This window comes from Stegodyphus dumicola, chromosome 10 (genome assembly GCF_044657685.1).
Source record: "Stegodyphus dumicola isolate Sdum_Otavi_A_Nest chromosome 10, ASM4465768v1".
Lineage (NCBI taxonomy): Eukaryota > Metazoa > Arthropoda > Arachnida > Araneae > Eresidae > Stegodyphus > Stegodyphus dumicola.
In genome coordinates, this window is record NC_140777.1 from 183566397 (window position 1) to 183587156 (window position 20760).

General features: G+C 33.9%; 1 protein-coding gene across 2 annotated transcripts in view; it reads right to left on the reverse strand.

The window, feature by feature from the left end:
• Positions 1–20760, reverse strand: part of slo (calcium-activated potassium channel slo) — a 514476-nt gene that overhangs the window by 198762 nt on the left and 294954 nt on the right. For both annotated transcript variants that reach the window (XM_085825984.1, XM_085825983.1), the window contains exon 7: positions 16377–16544. In XM_085825984.1, coding sequence (XP_085682110.1) covers positions 16377–16544 — 168 coding nt within the window. The remainder of the gene's footprint in view (positions 1–16376; positions 16545–20760) is intronic.

Consider the following 20760-nt stretch of genomic DNA (forward strand, 5'->3'; position numbering starts at 1 on the left):
GAGCGTGCTAACCACTACACCAAGAAGGCATGCTAAGAACGCAGGAGAAATACCTTATAAGTATAAAGATTCTTTTCTCTCCTAAAATTGAATCGAAATTTCCAGACTATAATTCAAGAATAAAAAAAATTCAAAAAGCTGGAAAATGATAAAAATTAAAACCACTATTACAAGAGAATATAAAGATTCTTTTCTCTCCTAAAATGGGAATGGAGTTTTCCTCACACTTCCAGCAACAGATCTCAGTGGGTGAACTCTAAAAGAGCTTCCCCCCTTTTTCGCAAATCAGGCGTTTGCTCCTTCAGTAAAGTAAATCAGTTCGTGACATAGAATCCTAAACCACGAAAAAAAAAACATTCTCAGTCTTGCAGACGGAGTAGGCGAATGAATCGTGCTTTCGTTGCTAAAGACCCTGCAAAGTACGCGGAGTACTACATCGCAAATTATCTCGCATAAGGGTCCTTGCTGCTTTTGCTTGTAAAATTGGAAAAAAGTTAAATGAAACGGAAGTAAAAATTCAATAGATTATTAAATTAATTCAAGAAATAATTTTTATTGATGTAATATTAGAATATTAATTCTTTTGTACGTCTGTAATGAAGTTTTAAAGAAATCTCGCTATTTTTGAAATAACAACCAACTTTAAGAGCCAAAACTTACAGAATAACTGAAAAACATTTTAAGCGCGTATATCGTCTGCACGGATTTTCTTTGAGTGCGGTTTCTTTACATTTCTTAGTGAAATTATGTTGGTAGCGTAGCAACGCAAATATGTTACAGTATGTATTTATTCTCATATTTAAAAATGGGATTTTAGTGGCGCCATCTAAGAAATCAATAACTAACTAAAAGTGGTAGATCGCATATTACATCGTTTATTAAAATTCTCACATTCATGATGTTAACCAAATTTGTAAATAATATGTGCAGTTACGGAACTATCAAAATTCTTCAAATAAAATTTTTAAATTACTAAATTAATCAAACAAATTTTGTTGACTCTGGAAATAATATATAACATTTATTTGCCTGTAAAGGCTAATCAGGTTGTAGTTAATAAAAGAAAAACCCAAAGTTAACATTATTACATAACGTTATTATATTTTAATATAGTTAATATAACATTCACAGCAGGGAAATACATTAGTGTCAAAATCAAAATCTATCAAAAGAACACAGATATTTTAAGCGCTTAATGTAATATCACATTTGGGGTCGGAAATGTACATTTTACATTTGCACCCGGGACCACTAGGGAAGCAAAAATTCCTTCAAAGTTTGCTCGGTTAAACACCAAACATGCGGGAAAAATGATTTAATATTTTCCCGTGTTTAACATTATATCAAGGAAATATTTACTGTGTAAATTATGAGCATATTCTTAAAAAAAAAAAAATGATTTCAAAACATTTTCCATCGCTCTCACATTCAATTTAAATTCATCATTTCAAATAGAAGACTCAAATCAAATCAAAATTAAATAGATATAACTTCCAAACAACAATACGAAAAAGTTAGGGATTTCAGTAGAAATCAAAGCTCAAATCAAATCCAACTCATCAAATCAAATCAAATTCAATCAAATCAAATCAAATTCAAGAGTCAAATCAAATCAAAATCAAATAGATATAATTTCCAAACAACAATACTTTAGTTAATGATTTCAGTACCCTTGGCGACTAATTTGTATTTATTACGCTCCGAAAAGAAAATTAAATTCTAGAAAAGATCGAAAAGATTAAAAAAAAAAAAAAATAATTTTAATTCTCAACTGGAGGTTTTTGAAACGAAAAAAATATTAAGATTATGTGAAGGAAACTGATAAGAAGCACTATGCATTATTTTACTGACTTGTCATTATAAGTGTCCTGTTTGTGCGAAGGAAATGCGTATGGTCGAATATAAAGATCTTTCAGATGGTTTTGAATGGGGTTGTCGCAAGAAATGTTCATGCAAGAAACGCCACAGACAGTCCGGCACTACAGAGTATATTTTTGACTCTTATTTTTGTGAATTTATGTGGTGATGGCAGAATGCATGTTCTAGTTGAGATAATTTAAGTTTTTCGATGCTGTTAAGGAATTATGTGTGTCACAGACTGAAGACACAAAAATTGCTAAATATAATAGATCAATATTTCCTTTTTGTAGTGAGTAGATGAGATAATATGTATTTCCTTTTTATGCTATTTCATCGAGTGATTTAAAATGCAGTTTATTGAGCTTCGATAGGCTACAGATTTTGTTCAGTTTTGGTGATGAGTAACTTTGTTTTAAGATTATATGATGTCATCATTATCCTGATTTTTTAAGTGAAAATAGATCGAAGTGTACATGGACAAAGTCAAGCGTGTGCACAATGCCGAGTTTGTGCAACTGTCTGATTTCTTTTAAGTGAAAATAAATTAGTGTGTACACGGACACTGAGTTTGGGCAATTCTTTGATTTGTTAACTTGGTTTTGTGTAGCGGCCATCTTAAAATTGCGCCTTGCTGGCCAATTGCCAAAAATCGTCAATTTTCGCCAAGGGGCACCCTGAAATATATTTTTACCATTATGCCTCCTGTTCAATCTTCAAGCAGAAGCATATTCTTAGGAATAATATTTTTCGAACACTACCAGAGGAGAAAAAATGAACTTCCTTTATAATTCTTAGCTAGAGCTTTTAATGTAAGTACTTCAGAATGACTCTGAATTTCGTAATGAATCCAAGCTACATAATTTAATTACTGTAAAAAGAGTTCTTTATTATTGTTTTTTTTTAAATTTCGTCTCTTTCATAATTTGTCTACTTATTTGTAGTGAAGATTACGAATTAAAATCATTTCATCTGATACATTTTAATTGATGAAATAAATACAGAGTATTTATATTTTCAATATTAGTTAAAGTATCAATTTTACTGAACAGATTTACAACTAAAAGACTGTTTAAAGTTACTTAATATTGAAAATATGAATAATACATTAATATTAAAACAAAAAGAAACATGGTTATGAAATATATACAAGGAATTATCTGTAATAAATAATGAATCTTTTTTGAGTAATGTAAAAAATAACACAATGTCAGCCATCTCAGACAGAACCAGTGTATTGTTAGTTGCTTTTGGATTCTCTCATTCTGCAATAAATTTACTACATCGATTAGACAAAGGAAAGAAACACATGACATCTACATTTTCATTCTAATTAGTTAACATTTTGCACACTATTTTAAGAAATATTCTACAGGTAGAAAATCATGGAATCTCTATGTTAGTGCTATGCTAGCATTTCTTGTTAACTATGTTACTGCAGTTCAAAGGTTACAGCGAATATAAGCTAAAATATTTTAGGACGTATTAGCCCAAGCTTCATAGTCAATAGTTTTAATTTTAGATAAACTAAACTGCAAGGTCTACAAAGTCTAGAAAGGTTACTTCAAGAGGTATGTTATTAAAATATTACATTCTTTTCCTTATCTAAATACAGTTACTTATGCACTAAGTTATATGTGAAAGTACTATGTTAATATGTGACAAATATAAAAATACATAAAAAGGCTTTACATAGTTATGGCTGCAGTACTTTTCAGCTTTTGAATGAGGCACTAAAATTTGTACTTTTGATTACGACATTTACCGCTATTGTGTTGCCAAATTACGTAAGGAAATTTCTTTCATTGACGTAGTATTTTATGCTACTCGGTAGACGGTGAAGTTACACAATGCCATTATATTAGGCACTGAATTTTTGTGGTATTGAATTAGAGATAGTGATGTTTTAGCGTTATTGGGTTAAACATAATACTACGTCTGTACTGTAAACATACACTGAAATGTGTGCTTTTGAATAACGACAATATATGGACATTCTTCTTTCCCCAACTTAATGACACTAAGAGTCCGCTTAGCACAGTGATGGCGAACCTATGGCACGCGTGCCACAGTCGGCACGCAGAGCGTCATCAGCCGGCACGCGACTAAACTATTACATTGTTTGGGCTGATCATATTACTTGTTACATGGCAAAGAATACGTCAAATTTGAAGCAGCTAATGTTTGCTAAACGAATTCAAATTTATTACAGACTGCCGATGAGTGTTAATATTTTCATTGTTAAATAGATTTTCTATGCTCCAAGTCTTGAACACTCACAAATGACTCCAGAAAAAAAAAAGGCAAAATTAAACATTGATAGTGGAAGATAATTTTAAGAGACTTGGACAGAATCATTTGGAGTGATTGAACACAGTAGGAAAGCATTATGCATTCTGTGCCCGAAAAGTGCTGCGTGTCGCACATCTAGTGTCAGACGGCACTTTAACACCAACCGCAAGATTGTTGCCGAATTTGATGAAGCTGAAAGGAAGACGTTTATTGAAGAGAAATGGAGGAATCATAATTACCAGAAAGTTGGCTTTTGCAATTATCTTTTAAAAACAAATCATCTAACAACGATCAGCTTTAAAATTTCACTGTACCGGGTAAAACATGGTAGACCGTTGGGGATTTAATCAAAAAGATTTCCAGCAGGCGGCTCCAGAAAGGTTCGCCACCACTGCCCTAGAATGAACATGAGTTAAGTTCTAGGAGGTGTTGGTTCAACCCCTGCCTTCGCACCTTGGAGAGATGGACAGATCGGTGTTGTGACACCAGCCGTTGTCTATGATTTGCTACCTGACAGTCACTTGGGCTGTTCGTGGCAGAGGGACATTACCCAGCGTATCCGGAACACCACTCCAGGAAGAACCCTGGACGCCAGCTCAGGCTACTAGACCCCTCAGCTCTAAGACCTGCCAGATCAACGGCCGGACCAATAAGTGACCTTTCCAGGGCCTCCAGACCCACAATCTTCGTAATTTGTACACCCCTGTGGACGAGACTGTCTAGGTACAGATCCTAGCCAGTAGATTCGCAGAGTTCTCTACGTCAGCCTCCCCCGAGGGGGTTGCTTTTGAATATGAAATATCCCCAGTTTGGTGCTATTAAAGAAGCTGTTCCGATTTCGTCTATAAATACAATACTTTTGAGATAATGAATAAATAATAATTCCAGATTTCTTGCGCTAATAAATTCTAGATAAATATTTATGCCACTGAATTGAAGACTACCATATTTCTGCGCTGTTGAGTTAGACATTATAGCACTTTTGTGCTACTAAATTAGATATCATATAAAACTGTGCTTGATGAAAATGAAACACTAATTTACATGACATTTCTAACATTAAGCGTGTAGAGATATTAGGTAATTTTTGGAAGCAAGAGAGATGAGAAATGAGCAATGCCCTGGTCGGGACTCGAACCACGGACCTCTCGAAATACGCGCCGAGAGTGCTGAATAGTACACCACGAAGGCATGCTAAGAAAGCGGGAGAAATACCTCATATACTCCTCCTTATAAAGGGCGACTGTGTATTAATGGACCCTCGCCAAATTCTGGTGGCGGATAATCATCATTCACCGCCTTTTTTTTAGTTCGGGTGCCACTGCATAGACATTAGGTATTTTTTGGAAGCAAGAAAGATGAAAAATGAGCAATGCCCTCGTCGGAACTCCAACTACCGACCACTCGAAATACGCACTGAGCGTGCTGACCACTAGAGTAGCATGCTAAGAAGGCGGGAGAAATACCTGATAGAGAGGGATTTACACCTTTTTGCCCTCGAAATCGATTGAGATATCTTGGCTAAACCCATGCCAGTTAGCAAAGTCACAGTTGTGGCTTCATTTGTGGCTTTGCTAATTTTACATTTGTAGTATGTTTGAAAATAAATGCTGTTTAGCAATGCAACTACTTTTCTGCTGGTTTCAACGTCTTTCCTGTTAGGCCCCCCGAAGTATTCTAATGTGGCTAACAATATCATTTTTGAAAGAACTTCAAAGGAACAGTCACGTGGGTTTATAAAATACAGTACAATTATTAGTCCAAAGGGGATTTTGTCCCTGAGGGACTATTGTTTTCGTTTTGCGATTTTGCGTCGAATCACTCTGAATGACCGTTTTACATTTCAAAATGTTGCAACTTAATATTATTGCCCTGTATTATATCTGAAAAAATTAAATAATGAAGAATCCGCATAAATGTAGGTATGTTTCTCGCATTGTGATAAAACAACGCTATCTAGAGCCATCCAGTTTTGAATAACGTACGTTTGTAGCCGAATATGGGCATCTGGAAGTCCAAATTTGGAATTTGTTTTATTATCTATTTCATAAGAGTATTTTGTAAAACTTTAACGAATTTTGATTAACAAACTCAACGATTTACAAGTGAAAAATGGCAACACTGTACGGGGAAAAACATTTTGATCTGCAGCGTGCGACACTGTGTATCGTAATTTCTAAAGATAGGCTCCATTTAAAACTATTTTGCTCTTGAACTGAATTTTTTGATTTAAGTCCGAAGAACATGATATTTAATAAAGAAAGGCAACACACAAAATGTTAAAAAAAATCCCTTTTGGTCGTATTTTAAAATCTGAAACTTTTAGATTTTCTTTTATTATTATTATTTAAGTAACATAAAAACGTTAAATTTAGTTAATTTGGACTTAAAAAATAAAGGACATTCCGATAAGAATGATATGATTTTGAAACGCAATATAAACGTTTAAAATTTAATTTCTGTCACTAATTTGTATTTGTGTTTAGTATACTCTAACAATTCCTCATTCCTAAATTCCTACGCTAATTTCAGGCAAAAATTTATCTTTTCCAATAACGCTCATTTCTGTTTGGTTGGATATGCTAAATTGCTGTTTTTTTGGTGTGAAAACAATCCATAAAAGATTCACAAGAGGCCCTTTGTATTCGGAAAAGTCATTGTATGGTGTAATGTATGGTATAGTGACATCATCGGACCTTTTTAGCCCAAAGCGACAATTTTCCCGGGACTATTAATTTCGTTTTGGGAATTTGCGTTGATTCACTAAAAACAGCGAATAACTTTTTAAATTGTTGCCACCAAATAATATCGCCCTGTGTTATATTTAAAGTTAACTAATGAAGAATTTGCACAAATGTATGTATGTTTTTCGCAATGTGATAAAACAACGGTACCAAGAGCAATCCAGTTTTGAATAACGTAATCTTCCATCCGAATATAGGCATCTGGAAGCCCGAATTTGGAATCTATTTCATATTTATTAAAGCATTTATGAGTTTTTGATTAAGAAACTCAAGGATTTGAAAGCAAGCAATTGCGACAGTGTACGGAAAAAAAAGTATCGCCAGAGACTGTGTATCGGAAATTTTAAAGATATGCTCTTTTAAATATTTTGCGATATTGTCGTTGAATTCAATTTTATGGTTTAAGTGCGAAGAACATGATATTTAATAAATAATGGTAACACACAAAACATAAAACGAAACACCACTTTTGGCGTAAATTTAAGTTTATATTTTGGTTATAGTTAATTTTATAGTAAAATTTTTAATTTTATAGTTCTATCATTCATCTCGGAACATCGTTTATTTAGTTGTTATTTGGAATTTCATAAATTCGAGAAGTATGAAAAACATTTTCAATTTTCTGTTGCAGTGTGTTTTCTCAATTAAGCATTTTTGAAACGTGAACGGTGGTTCATGGTTCAGGGACAACTGCGGTTGTTAATTGTAGTTGTTAAACAAAAGTAAAGCTATAAGTATCAGTTCAACCGATTTTTCATTGATTGTTTTTGGTTGTTAATCAAGTTCTTTAGAAACCTGCAGAGTTATTTTTTAAAAAATAAATATATCTATGAGTATTTAACAAAATTGCATTAAACAAACCTACCAAAAAATTAAAGTTACAAATGTGAAATTAAAATAAATATTTTCTGGGAATAATACTCATTTCAAAATTAAGAATACTGAAATTATACCAGCGCTGTAACATGCAATTTACAATTTTAATTGAACACCCACATTTTATAGCTTTTTTACAAATAAGTGTGAAATAAAGAATATATCAGTTGAAACGAGCGTATAAACGTTAAAGCTAAATATAATAGAAAGTTATAAATTTTAAATAAAATATTCAAGAATTTAATGTTTTAAATTTAAAAAAATTAAATTTATTTTTCAAATTTAATAAAATAAGAATGTTTAAATTTTTTGTACATTTAATAATTTAATTCATTAGGATATAAAGTATTTCTCCCGCCTTCATAGTGTAGTGGTCTGCACGCTGGTCGCGTATTCCAGAAGTCCGTGGTTCGATTCCCGGCGAAGGCGTTTCGCATTTTTCACTTCTTCCTGCTTCTAAAAAATACCTAATGTCTCTACGGTGGCGCCCGAACTAAAAGGGTAGTGGATGATGATTCTCCACACTCAGGATTTGGCGATCGGGTCCCCTAAAAACCCAAGTCGCCCTTTAAAATGGGGAGTATATAAAGTATTTTTCCCGCCTTCTTAGCATGTGATTCGTAGTGTAGTATACACTGGGCGCATAATCCAGAGGTGCGTGGCTCGATTCCCGGCGAGGGCGTTACTCATTTTTCATTATTTCTGCTTTAAAAAAATAATAACCTAATGACTTTACAAGGATAGTTTAAAAACATGTTTTAAAACCAACGAGCGTAAGTAAGCGTTAGCAATATTTTGATGGATAACAAACTTTAAAACACTAAATAATTATTTGACTTTTAATAATGGACCAACACCCAATAAATAATCATTAACATTTTACAGAAAAGTCATATTTTTCAAGTTCAATAAATAAGAGTGAACGTATTTGAGAACAATTCGAGAGAATTGAAAAATAATTTTATTTTATGTTTCTTTCTTTTAAATTTTTGATTCGTGATATTGATCTAAAATTACGTCAACACTTTCTGAAAATTTTCATATTCCGCAGTTAAAATAGTCATGGATGCAAAAGTTTTCTCTTTCGAAAACAGAATAAAATCTTACGTTTTCGCCTTCTTATTTAACTACAGAAAGCAAAAATTGAATAATACATGAAGAGGTCCCAGGTGTAGTTGGGAAAAGTCAGCTAAAAATCAAAACCTGTGTACATGGGAGCTTTATTCCCTCAACGATATCAGCAAGAATATTTTTACCTAATTGAATTCACAGAAAGGTGCAAAAAATTCACAGAAGAACGTGAAAGGTAAAACTTTTTTTTTGGGGGGGGGGCACTTAGTAGCCCAAAAGGTTTTATTAATTTCGTTTTGGCATTTTGCCTCGAAAACGTACGTTTCACTTTTCAAATTGTTGCCACCAAACATTATCGCCCTGTGTTATATTTAAAGAAATTAAATAATGAAGATGCTTCATAAATGTATGTATGTTTCTAGCTTTGCGATAAAACAGCAGTATCCAATTTTGAATTAACGTTCGTCTCCACCCGAATATGGGCATCTAGAAGCCCCAATGTGGAACTGGTTTTTTATTATGGATTTCATATTTTGTAAAGCATTTATGAGTTTTTAATTAAGAAACTTAACGGTTTCAAAGCGATGGCAACACTGTACGGGAAAAAAAAAAAAGAATTTTTATCTCCTCCGCGCGAGACTGTGTATCGGAAATTCTAAAGATATGGTCTTTTCAAATTATTTTGCGATATTGCTGTTGAATTGAATTTTATAGTTTAAGTGCGAACAACATGATGTTTAATAAATAAAAGTGACACACATACACAAAAAAAGCCCCTTCGGGCGTTATATAAAATCTGAAAACTTTCCGATATTTTTTTTTTGTATATTTATTTGCATTTTATTTACAATTTTTTGTATATTTATTTGTATTTTATTTACAATTTTTCGTATTTTGTTTTTGGATTTCATTTACAAAATAAGAAATTAATGAAGTCTAAACTTTATATAAAATAATATATAATTTTAGTTGTGAATTTTACTTTCCCCCCCTTCGTTGCTCAGAAATACGTCTTTATTTTTAAATTTGACGGTATGGAATTAGAAGCCTCGTCAATTTAAAACTTCTTCAAATAATTCGTAATATCTTTCTAACCACATTCTGCTTAAATAATAATTTTAGTTTGAAGGTTTCAGTACTGCAGCTATAACTAAGAAAGCCAAGAAATATTAAAAGCATTTAAATCTAAAAATCAAAAATATACAAATAAACGGCATATCATCTACAAACACAAAATATTATAAATGCACAAAAAGATTTAAATACAGTAGTCTGCCATATACCATCTGCAGATATGTTTCTCAAACAGGAGGTAAAAAAGAATATTACTATTACACATGTAAATGATAATTTACAAAAACATGACATTGAAAATAGGTGAAAGTTCACACCAATCCTTAATAAAACATTTTTATAGAGGCCGATATAACTCTATAGACATTAATATAGATCTTAACATGCAATCCTTCATATAAATGCTTCTCTATTAAATTCTATAAAACATTTATTAAGCTTTTACAGGTAAGAGTTATATAGAAGCGTTGCTTTATAAAATCAAATCAAAATTTTAGAAACCTGTAACAGGAAGTAATTCTATAAAAATCTGCAAAATTGTCAATTGTATTTAAATCAAATTTTCAGTTTCTGATGCATTATATGGGATATACAAGAAGGAAAAATAAACGCTTTTTATTCATAAGTTCTGAACGGAATTTGTTTTCTTCAACATTTTTGCCCAAAGTTTTGTACGGAATTGCTTATATAATAAGAAAATATTGTGAAAGTATAAATTCAGTTTAAGTCATAAAATTATTTAACAAAATTATTTGGCAAACGTATATGCCCTTGATAAGAGAAATGGTTTCTTAATATTGATTATTTAAAGTGTGTTTACTTTCACTGTAATATTTCTCGAAATCAAAAAAATAATATATATTATATATACACTCTTTTGCAAAAATATCGAAGCACCAAGAAGGACTTTTGCTATCGTGACGAAATTTGATATGCAAAAATATCTTGATCGAACATGCAAATAATCAAAGTTTCAAGGCAAATGAACAGGAATCTAGTGCGCAATTCGCCAAGTATAAAAATAGTAACAGAGGCGGAAAATTTATATTTATTTGTTGCTGCCATTGTAACTCCGTAAGCAAGTAAAGATGCCATTACGACGATATCGAAGACCTTACAGACGACTAAACAAACGTGGTGGCATTGTAGGTTTGCGTGAAGCTGGGTCGTCGTACCGAGCAATAGGCCGCCACCTGCTGCGTACAGACAATTCTATGCAAAGATGTTGGCAGCAATGTTTGCTACAAGGAAATTGCCGACCAAATGAAAGCTCTGGAAGGCCATGGAGCACAAATACGAGGCAAGATAGGATGATTGTTCGCCAGGCCCGAACCGCCCCAACGGTATCATTGTCGACTATTCAACGCTCTACAGCCACGTCTGTACCTCCCGTGGTACCGTCCACCATCTCACGGCGCTTCTCTGATGCGGGGTTACGTTCTCAGAGGCCTTTAAGACGTTTGCCTTTGATCCCACAACATCGGCGGAGTCGTCTGGAGTGGTGTCGCAGCCGATCATCATGGTTCTATCAGACTGGCATGGTATAGTGCTCAACGATGTATCCTGCTTCACTCTTGAAGCTGATGACCACCGTGTTCGTGTCTGGAGAGGACGGGGCCAGCGATCCAAATCAGCCTTTGTCTTACAAAGGCAATCACTGGTGTGATGGTGTGGGGCGCTATTTCTTATGACAGCAGGTCATCTTTAGTCTTTCTCCGTACATCTTTAACAGCTCGACGATATGTTGATACCATCCTGCGGCCGGTTGCATTACCTTTCATGGCACGCCATCCTGGGGCAATTTTTCAACAATACCGCTCGCATATCTCTGGACAGTCTCCGTGCGGTTGATACTCTTCCTTGACCAGCAAGGTCACCAGACCTTTCACCAATCGAAGATGTCTGGGACATGGTAGGCCGCCAGATTGGGGCATCACAAAATATCGCAGATATGAAGCGACAACTGATGAATGCCTGGCAGAATGTGTCACAGGATGACATTAGGAACCTCTACCACTCCTTGCCTCCCCGAATTCCAGCATGCATTGCCGCCAGAGGCGGTTCGACCAACTATTAATTTGAACACTCAGTGGGTGATTGTGAGCCGTGAACAGGTACTATGACCTTAATTTTTTAATTGTCTTATTATTTGTGTATGAGCTATACACATATTTAATTTAATCAAAAACAAACACTTCCTTCGTGGTGCTTCGATTTTTTTTGCAAAGAAGTGTATATAATTGTTTTACACATAGAATGTATATAATAGTTTTGATTATAATTATTAACATTATTTATGAAGGACCCAACTCAGTTCTGGAAGTCTTTATACTCCTCTTTCCTCCACATCCTAGATCGTTCAAAATTTAGGTTAAAGAATTGGTAAGGAATTTTATGCTAATTAATCAGTTACTTAAAATTTCAGCTTTTGCTATTACTTCTCCTTTCCAGATTCATCAACAGACGGCAAATGAACTGAGATTTTCAGATTTTAAGCAAGAACATGTTTCTGGCATCGAGTGAGAACAATAGTTGTTAGTTTTCTGCCACCTGTGATAGTTGTAATCGCGTTGAGTTGCTCCGACATTTTGATTCTGACACTCTGATGGAGTAGTGAGCTAGCTTCCAGTAATATTTAAGTGTGTAATACTCGACTGTGTTCAAGTTTGATTTAAATTTGACTGGCCTGTTAAGTTGCGTCATGACGAGTTGTGGCTTATATTGTAGCACAAGAGGGGGCCTTTTGTGTTTTAAATTCTGTTTAAATAAAAAGGTGATTTTTAACCTTGTTTCAGACATAGCTATATTTTGCTTCATGTCTGTTAGGGTAACAGAGCATGTTAAATCCTAGAAATTCTATTAAAAATAAAAGTTTAATTTATTCTTTTTAATTCCAAAAGAAAGTTTTGTTGATTTTGTTATAATTTTAAACAATCGAAAGCTTCTCCACAAATTTTATGGGAAATTAAAACAAGGAAAGTCATTTAGAATTTTTTTTTAGAATCATAGACCATTTTTCAATAAACTATCTGATATTTTCAGTACAACTCTTTCAATTGATTCAAGATTCTGTATAGAAGACCTTTAGAAACTCTGCATAAATTTTTATAGAATCTTGTCCAAATCTCTTAAACTTATACCTCTATATAAAACTCTATAGAAACTATGTCTAAATTTTTAAAAATTACTATTGAAAAATCACTGAAATAGTTTAGAGAAAAACGGGTCTAGTTCTAAAGAATTCTAGAAACGTTTTAACACTGGATTTTATTACAGAATTCTAAAGAAATTTTCTTAAGAGGTATGTGTACAAAGTTACAGGATTAAGTTTTCTTAAGTATCCCCTGCAAACGCGTCAGACTACTGGGAGCAACACACTTTTGCCATAGACGGGAAAAACAACAAAGTTTTTCAAACGAATAATAACTGAAGATGGAGTGTAATGATCCTGAGGCAAAATGGCAACCATCTGGTTCGGTTTGTGGAACATAGTTTTGCCATAGACGGGAAAAACAGCAAAGTTTTTCAAGCAAATTGTGACTGGAGATGAAGCGCGATGATCCTGAGACAAAATGGCAATCATCTTAGTTTGGTTGTGCAATATTAGTTTTGCCAGAAACGGGAAAAACTGCAAAGGGTTGTTTCAAACAAATCGTGACTGGAGATGAAGTGTAATGATCCTGAGACAAAATGGCAGTCATCTAGTTCGGTTTGTCCAATATAGTTTTGCGATAGATGGTAAAAACAGCAAAGTGTTTCAAGAAATTGTGACCGAAGATGGAGCGTAAATATCCGGATACAAAATGGCAGTCATCTAGTTCGGTTTGTGCAATATAGTTTTGCCATACACGGGAAAAACAACAAAGTGTTTCAAACGAATCGGTGACTGGAGGTGGAGCATTATGATCCGAGACAAAATGGTAATCATCTACTTAGGTTTGTGAAGAATCACCGCAACCACAGAAGCTTCATTTTCAGAAATCTCGGGTAAAGCCTTTTTTTGAGTGGAAAGGGAGAATTTACAAGAAACTTCTTGCCACGGTGCACACTCTATATTTTATAATGACGTAATTGATAGACTTCTGAAGATAATCGATTAGTTAATGTTTGCTGCAGTACAATGCGTCTTTACGCAGTTTCATTCAGTTTCTAACGAATAGAACTGCATTTAGTCCAACGAATGGAACTGCGTAAAGATGCATATTAGTCACCATTCTCCTCCTTTATACCAGATTTGGCACTCCTTTATACAGACCATTTTCCGTTGTCTATTCTTTTTCCTCTGTTTTAAAGTTTTAAAGTAAATTCTGTTATAAAACAGAATTTTGAGGGCTAATAGGATCGTTGGCTCAATACAGCGAGCATCTTAAATATTTAAACTGCCTTTACAGTTCAATGATCAAAGGATAATCTACAGATTTGTCAAAAGGATATACTACAGCTTTGACCAAAGGATAACCTACAGATTTGACCAAAGGATAATCTATAGCTTTGACAAAAATATAATCTACAGCTTTGACCAAAGGATAATCTACAGATGAAATGATTTTCAGTTGAACTGAAGAGTTTGCAAAACTTTTATTACCGTATTTATCGTAATTTCAGTAATATATAATATCGGAATAATGACAAAGAAATGAAAATATCATTTAAAATCATCGGGGTTTTAAGTTGTAATAAACTTCAATCATTATAAAATTTTCATTAATTTATTAATAACAAGAGTTTAATATCTGATTGTATACAACGTGCATCCTCTGTTATGAAACTGCAAGAACTAGCGTCACGTTTAAAAGAATACTCTTAGATGTATTAAAACTGGAATGGAAGATATTTGAGCTAGAAACAGGACTATCCTATTAAACAATTTTATCAAATAGACTGATGAAATGATTTCAACTAAATTCAGAAATCAGTTTATAGGATCTATCTCTCTTTGCCTACATAAACTAAACTAGACACTACTAATGAACCTGGTGACTTCTCACGCAAGCGTGAAATATTACCAGCACAGAAGAAGGGCGAAAATATCCCTTTATTATTTTCCACTACTTTTACTATAACAACGACAACTTGCGGTGGAACTTAAGCGTTGTTACATAAATCAAATCAAGTATAAAAATAATAGTGCTGGATAGTGCTCTATAAGTACATGCTTGAAATTTTTTGTGTAACTAAAGTATACCTATCTCATTGTACTCAAACTGAGCTTTTGAAATATTTTAAATTTTAGAGTAATTTATAGAATATTATATTAGCCACAGTAAAATTAAACACTTTTCTCACAAAAAATAAGTGTGAATTTATTTTTCTTAGTTTATCACAAAAAGCAACATTTCAATAAATATTGAGAAACATGATAAATAGACCATAAAAATTTCACATACCTGTGAGCAGTAGTTCCTGAGAAAAGGCACACTGCGGGGAAAAAAGGGGACACAGTTCTATATACCCCGTTCTATTGGGCCGATTGACGAAATTCAACTTGCCTTTTTAAAGTCTCGAAAGCGCGACTTTGGATATATATTAGATTTATATACAGCTTTGTTCTAATATAGGTATTTTTACATAAAATCGGACTTTTTCTGAAAGGACATGCCAATTTTTTCCCCCATATTTCGATTCTACGATTCAAATTATGGCAAACTGCCGTGTGTTATAAAAATCGCACTTGTAAGTTTTTGAAAATTTAGCTCTCAAAATTTTAGGTCCTCAGTGTAAATTGAATTTGATATATATATCTTTCTTTATTCAACTATTTTTTTATTCATAAACAATGGGTCAATTATTTGGAATGAACCTAAATTTCGAACTGTGTAAGAAGGAATAAAAGAAGTTTCTGAAAAGAGAAATATTAATAAAGGCATATCCTTTCAGATAAAGTCCTATTTTGTGTCAAAATACCTATAGTTGAAGAATGCTATATATAAATCTAATGCATATCCTAAGTCGAGCTTTCGAGACATGTGAAACGCAATTTGAATTTCGACAATCGGCCCAGTAGAACGGGTAGAACTGTTAATTTTTTTTTCTAATTTTCACAGAGATTAAAGTATGATATTTTTTAGAAAGCTAAAAGTTGTAGAGAATTTAGAAATGCAAAAATCCCAAATCACAATTTTTTGAAGATTTTTGGCTTTTAACACCCCTTAAACACCCACTTAAATTTAAATTAGCATCCTTTCGAGGAAATGCGAGGTGAAGTTGAGCAGTTCAGGAAAGATAACAAAATTTTAATAATTGGTTATTTGAACTAAGGGAAGCCCTGCAAGTTTTCAAAAACTATACTTACTATACAATTATACTACTTAGAAAGTTATACCCCTTTCAATCGTCAGCAGTAGGAAACGATACGCACATAAAGTTTAATTTGACTTCTAGGAAAAGTTCCTGTTACAGTGCAACATATCTGCTTTGGTAATAGGCAAGACGTAAGTAAGAAGCATAAAGAAAGGATCTCACCAGCCCGACGAGAATAAAAAAGACGATGAACCCTCTACCTAGAGTCGTTTGGCAGTAGATATCACCGTAGCCAACCGTGGACATGGTGACAATCAGGAAGTAAACACACTCCCAATATGTCAGCTCGTGAGGATTGGAAAAGTGTAAGGGATCACCTGAATTTTCCAGCTGTAAAAAAAGAACAAACACTACAATGAAATAAGCAAAAGGCGAAAGGATTTATGTTGTGCATGTTACTGGATGCCGTTTATATATATGGTAAACTTGGGAAATATGGGCACCGAAACACTTACTCTAGCTATATATAAAGAAAATCTGTGTTCGCTAATAACTCAGTCACTACTATAGCTATTGTCACCAAACTTTCTACAGTTCTTTTCTGTGTCATGAAAAAGTTCGACGTCCATTTTTTTTATAAGAAAAAAATCTGATGTGTACACCACATGACTTCCTTGTACGAAATATTAAATTATACGCATTTTTTCTTGCATTTCATTTAAACTTATTGGAGTGAATTAAATCTACTTCGCTGACAGCGCATAAACCACAATAGAATAAATGCATTCTTTAAAATTCACTCTAGTATTTGTTTACCATAGCGACACTCTGGCGCTAGATTCACTTAACAGTATTATATTTCGTTCATATTATAACTCATAATGCACAAAATTTATATCATTTAAAGAATAGAATTATCTAATCGTTGCCACATGTTCTATTCAAATACTATAATAAAGCTAGAATGATGTATAAAAGAAATTAAGCAAACAAAACAAAAATGAAACAGTTTTTCACAGACGATTGAGTATTTCTCATTCAATGAATTCAGTTTTCACTTCGCGACAAGGCAAAAACACAGAAAAACTCAAAATATCTATATTAAAAATTGCGAAGTAAATCTTAAACATTTATTTCCTCGAAAAAATTCCAGTAAGGATTAAGCATGATTTAATTGGCAATAATAAATGAAGGCGTCATCTTTGTTGTTGCGAAGCTAAGTTTCTCTAGACTGGCAACAAATCCACTAGTCTGCTGTTTCAAATGTAAACAATCAATGACCGCCATAAAACCGGAAGATAAAAACAACATAATTCAATCATTTTTAAAGCAAAAAATGTACAATTTACAAACATATAAGAGTAAAGAACCTGAGATCACTGAGCCGGGTAACAGAGTGGATATATTTATAAATATATTTATATACATTTGGTGCGACCGATTGAAACCAAAATACGAGGTGCACATCTGCATGTTATAGCAGTCCTACATACAAAATTTCAACATTCTGAGGCTACTCGTTTTTGAGTTATGCGAGATACGTACGTACATACGTTCGTACAGACGCGACGAAAAATTCTCTTCAGAATTCATTTTAAAGCAGTTTTATAATTTTTTTTGGAGGAAACGAGTCTTTTATTCTGTCCTTACGTACATATATCAAGCAAAAACATCGTTAAATTGCATTCGATAGCGGTCAAAATGGTTTTCGTTAAAATATGCTGCCAGAAACTTTTCGCGATTACAATACTTTCTTTTTACTTCGTACAAGGAAGTAAAATAGCTAAAATCATATATATTAATTAAAAACTCGGTAAAAACGCTAACTTTCGCCCTCATTTTTCTGAGTGGCAACAGTCTGGCACCCTGGAGATGAAGCCGAATCAATGCATTTTTACCAACGAGATATAAGTTTATTTATGCCGGTAGAATAAAATTCTGGAGTTCTGGACGCGATAAAGTTGTCAAAGGCGTTTTTGGCCTCGTCTTGGTCTCTGAAGCATTTCTTCTGCAGAATGTTATCCAGATGTTTGGAAAAGTGGTAATCGGTTGGCGAGAGGTCAGGCGAATATGGGGGAAGAGGGAGAGTCTCGTGTCCCAATTCGTCCAATTTCTGTAGTGTCAGTTGCACGACGTGCGGCCGATCATCGTCATGGAGAAGAACTGGCCGCTTTCTGTTGACCAATGCCGATCACATGCATTGCAAGTTTTGGTCCATTTCATTGATTTGCTGACAGTACGTATCTGCCGTAATCGTTTCGCCCAGATTTAAGAAGCTGTTTTGGATGAGACCGGCCTCAGACCACCAAACAGTCACCATAATTTTCTCTTGGTGAAAATTTGGCTTAGGAAAGTGTTGTGACGACGAAACTTTTGGTATCACCATTGAACTGTAGATTCATTAACACTTTTCTCACCCCATGCTTCGTTGACATTTCGAGCCGTATTGTGCTGCGCTGTGGCCTAGCTTGTACTCATAAAAGTAAATTTGCAGAAAATCCCGTTTTGAAATCTAAACAAAAACACTTAATAAATATTTTTGAAAATAGTTTTGGAACAAAATGATTATTATAGATATATAGAGCGAAAATAGAGCTTTAAAATGATATATAAACCAATGTAATTCAAAATATTTTTCTTGCTAAAAATGTAAAGATAAAGAATTGCAAAAACCTGCATTATTTTCCGGACAACCTGATATTAATTAAAAACGCTGAAAGTAATTTTCCACTCATTTTTCCGAGTAGCAACAGTCTCGTGCGTCGGAGATAAGAATGCTTTATTTCGAAAAGTGTTGCCACCGCTCGCTTTCAAATCGTCTCTCTATATAAAGAAGAATGTGTGTTTGTTCGCGTTATTGATTTCTGATCAATTATGATTAATTTTTTGCCACATTATTCGACTGAAATTGAATATAGGTGAAATATAGGATAGAACTTGAGCTTTTACGACCAGGGACATTAGATATTTTTTGGCAAACAGGCAAGATGAAAAATTAGCAAAGCCTTCGTAGGGAATCGAAAGGTGGACCTTTGGAAATATACGCTCAGCGTGCAGACCACTACACCACGAAGGCATATTAAGAAGACGGGAGAAATACTTTATATACTCCCCCCTTTTAAAGGGCGACTGGGATTTTTAGGGGACACAATGCCAAATCCTGGGTGAGGAGAATCATGATCCAACACCCTTTTAGTTAGGGCGCCACTGTAGTGAGATTAGGTAATTTTTGGAAGCAGGCAAGATGAAAAAATTAACAACGCCTTCGCCGGGAAACGAACCATGAAGTCCTGGAAATACGCGCCCAGCGTGCAGACCACCATACTGCGAATGCATGCCAAGAAAGCGGGAGAAATACCTTATACGTAATATCATTAAAAACTGCGTGCCATTATTGCTGATATAATAAGAGAGAAATAGTTTATTTTTGTACTGAAATTTTTTATGTGGGTTTCATATCACATCCCACTAAAAAAATGTCTCAATATGAATCGTATTTTTTGCATCGTTATTAAAGAAGGATAACAGCGGTATCGTTCTCTCTGTTGTTAGATACATTACTCTCAATGTAACTTAACTGGCATCGGGTACTTCCGCAGTCGTATTTTAAATGAGCAATAAGAAATCGTAAATAACATGATAATTACACCTTAGCGACACAAGTTAAAAAGATTAATCAGTTTTATATAAACAAACGAAGAAACGAAAATATTCTTGGCAATATCTAAGTTATTCAATTGTTAAGACACAATAACACGCCGAATAAATACTAATTCAGAAGTCAAACAACAAAAATCAGCGTTATACCTACAAAATTTTCACAGGACTAGTTTAGATGGTTTTACCGAACCATCATCTTCAGCTGCAAAACCGCAAATGAACAAGATAGGAAATAATGATTAGATAAGATAAGAAAGCCTGGACAAGAATAAGCAAGTGGCGCCATCTGTTGGCGAAACCAGAACTAAAACATAATTTCTCTAAAAGCCGAAGGCAAATTTGGATTGGAATTAGGATCGTTAACTAGAACAGAAAGATTTTTATGAATGTGAAATGTCTCTAGAAAATCCAGTTCTCCAATGGAAGATGTTTTTTGAATAATTTTGGCAGCAGAAAAATTGAAAGTGTGATTTTCGGACCAACAATGTTGAGCAACAGAAGACTTCTGTGTTTCCTTTTTTCTAACATATGCCTCATGTTCTTTGACGCGAAATTTTAAGGCTCTCTTAGTTTGGCCAATGTAAATTAAACCACACTGGCAAGGAATCCTATAAATACCCCAGGAATTCATATCCGGAATGGGGTCCTTGAGTATAGAAGTTAGAATTTTATTGATGGGAGAATAAACAACCCGAAAGTTAAATTTCTGCAAAATACGTGCAACTTTATAGCTAATTGATGGAAAGAAGGGAATGACAACAGAATTTTTATAATCTCCTAAAATAAGAGTGTGGCTTTTAGTGTGTTCAGATGAGAAATTATGTTTTAGTTCTGGTTTCGCCAACAGATGGCGCCACTTGCTTATTCTTGCCCAGGCTTTCTTATCTTATCTAATCATTATTTCCTATCTTGTTCATTTGCGGTTTTGCAGCTGAAGATGGTGGTT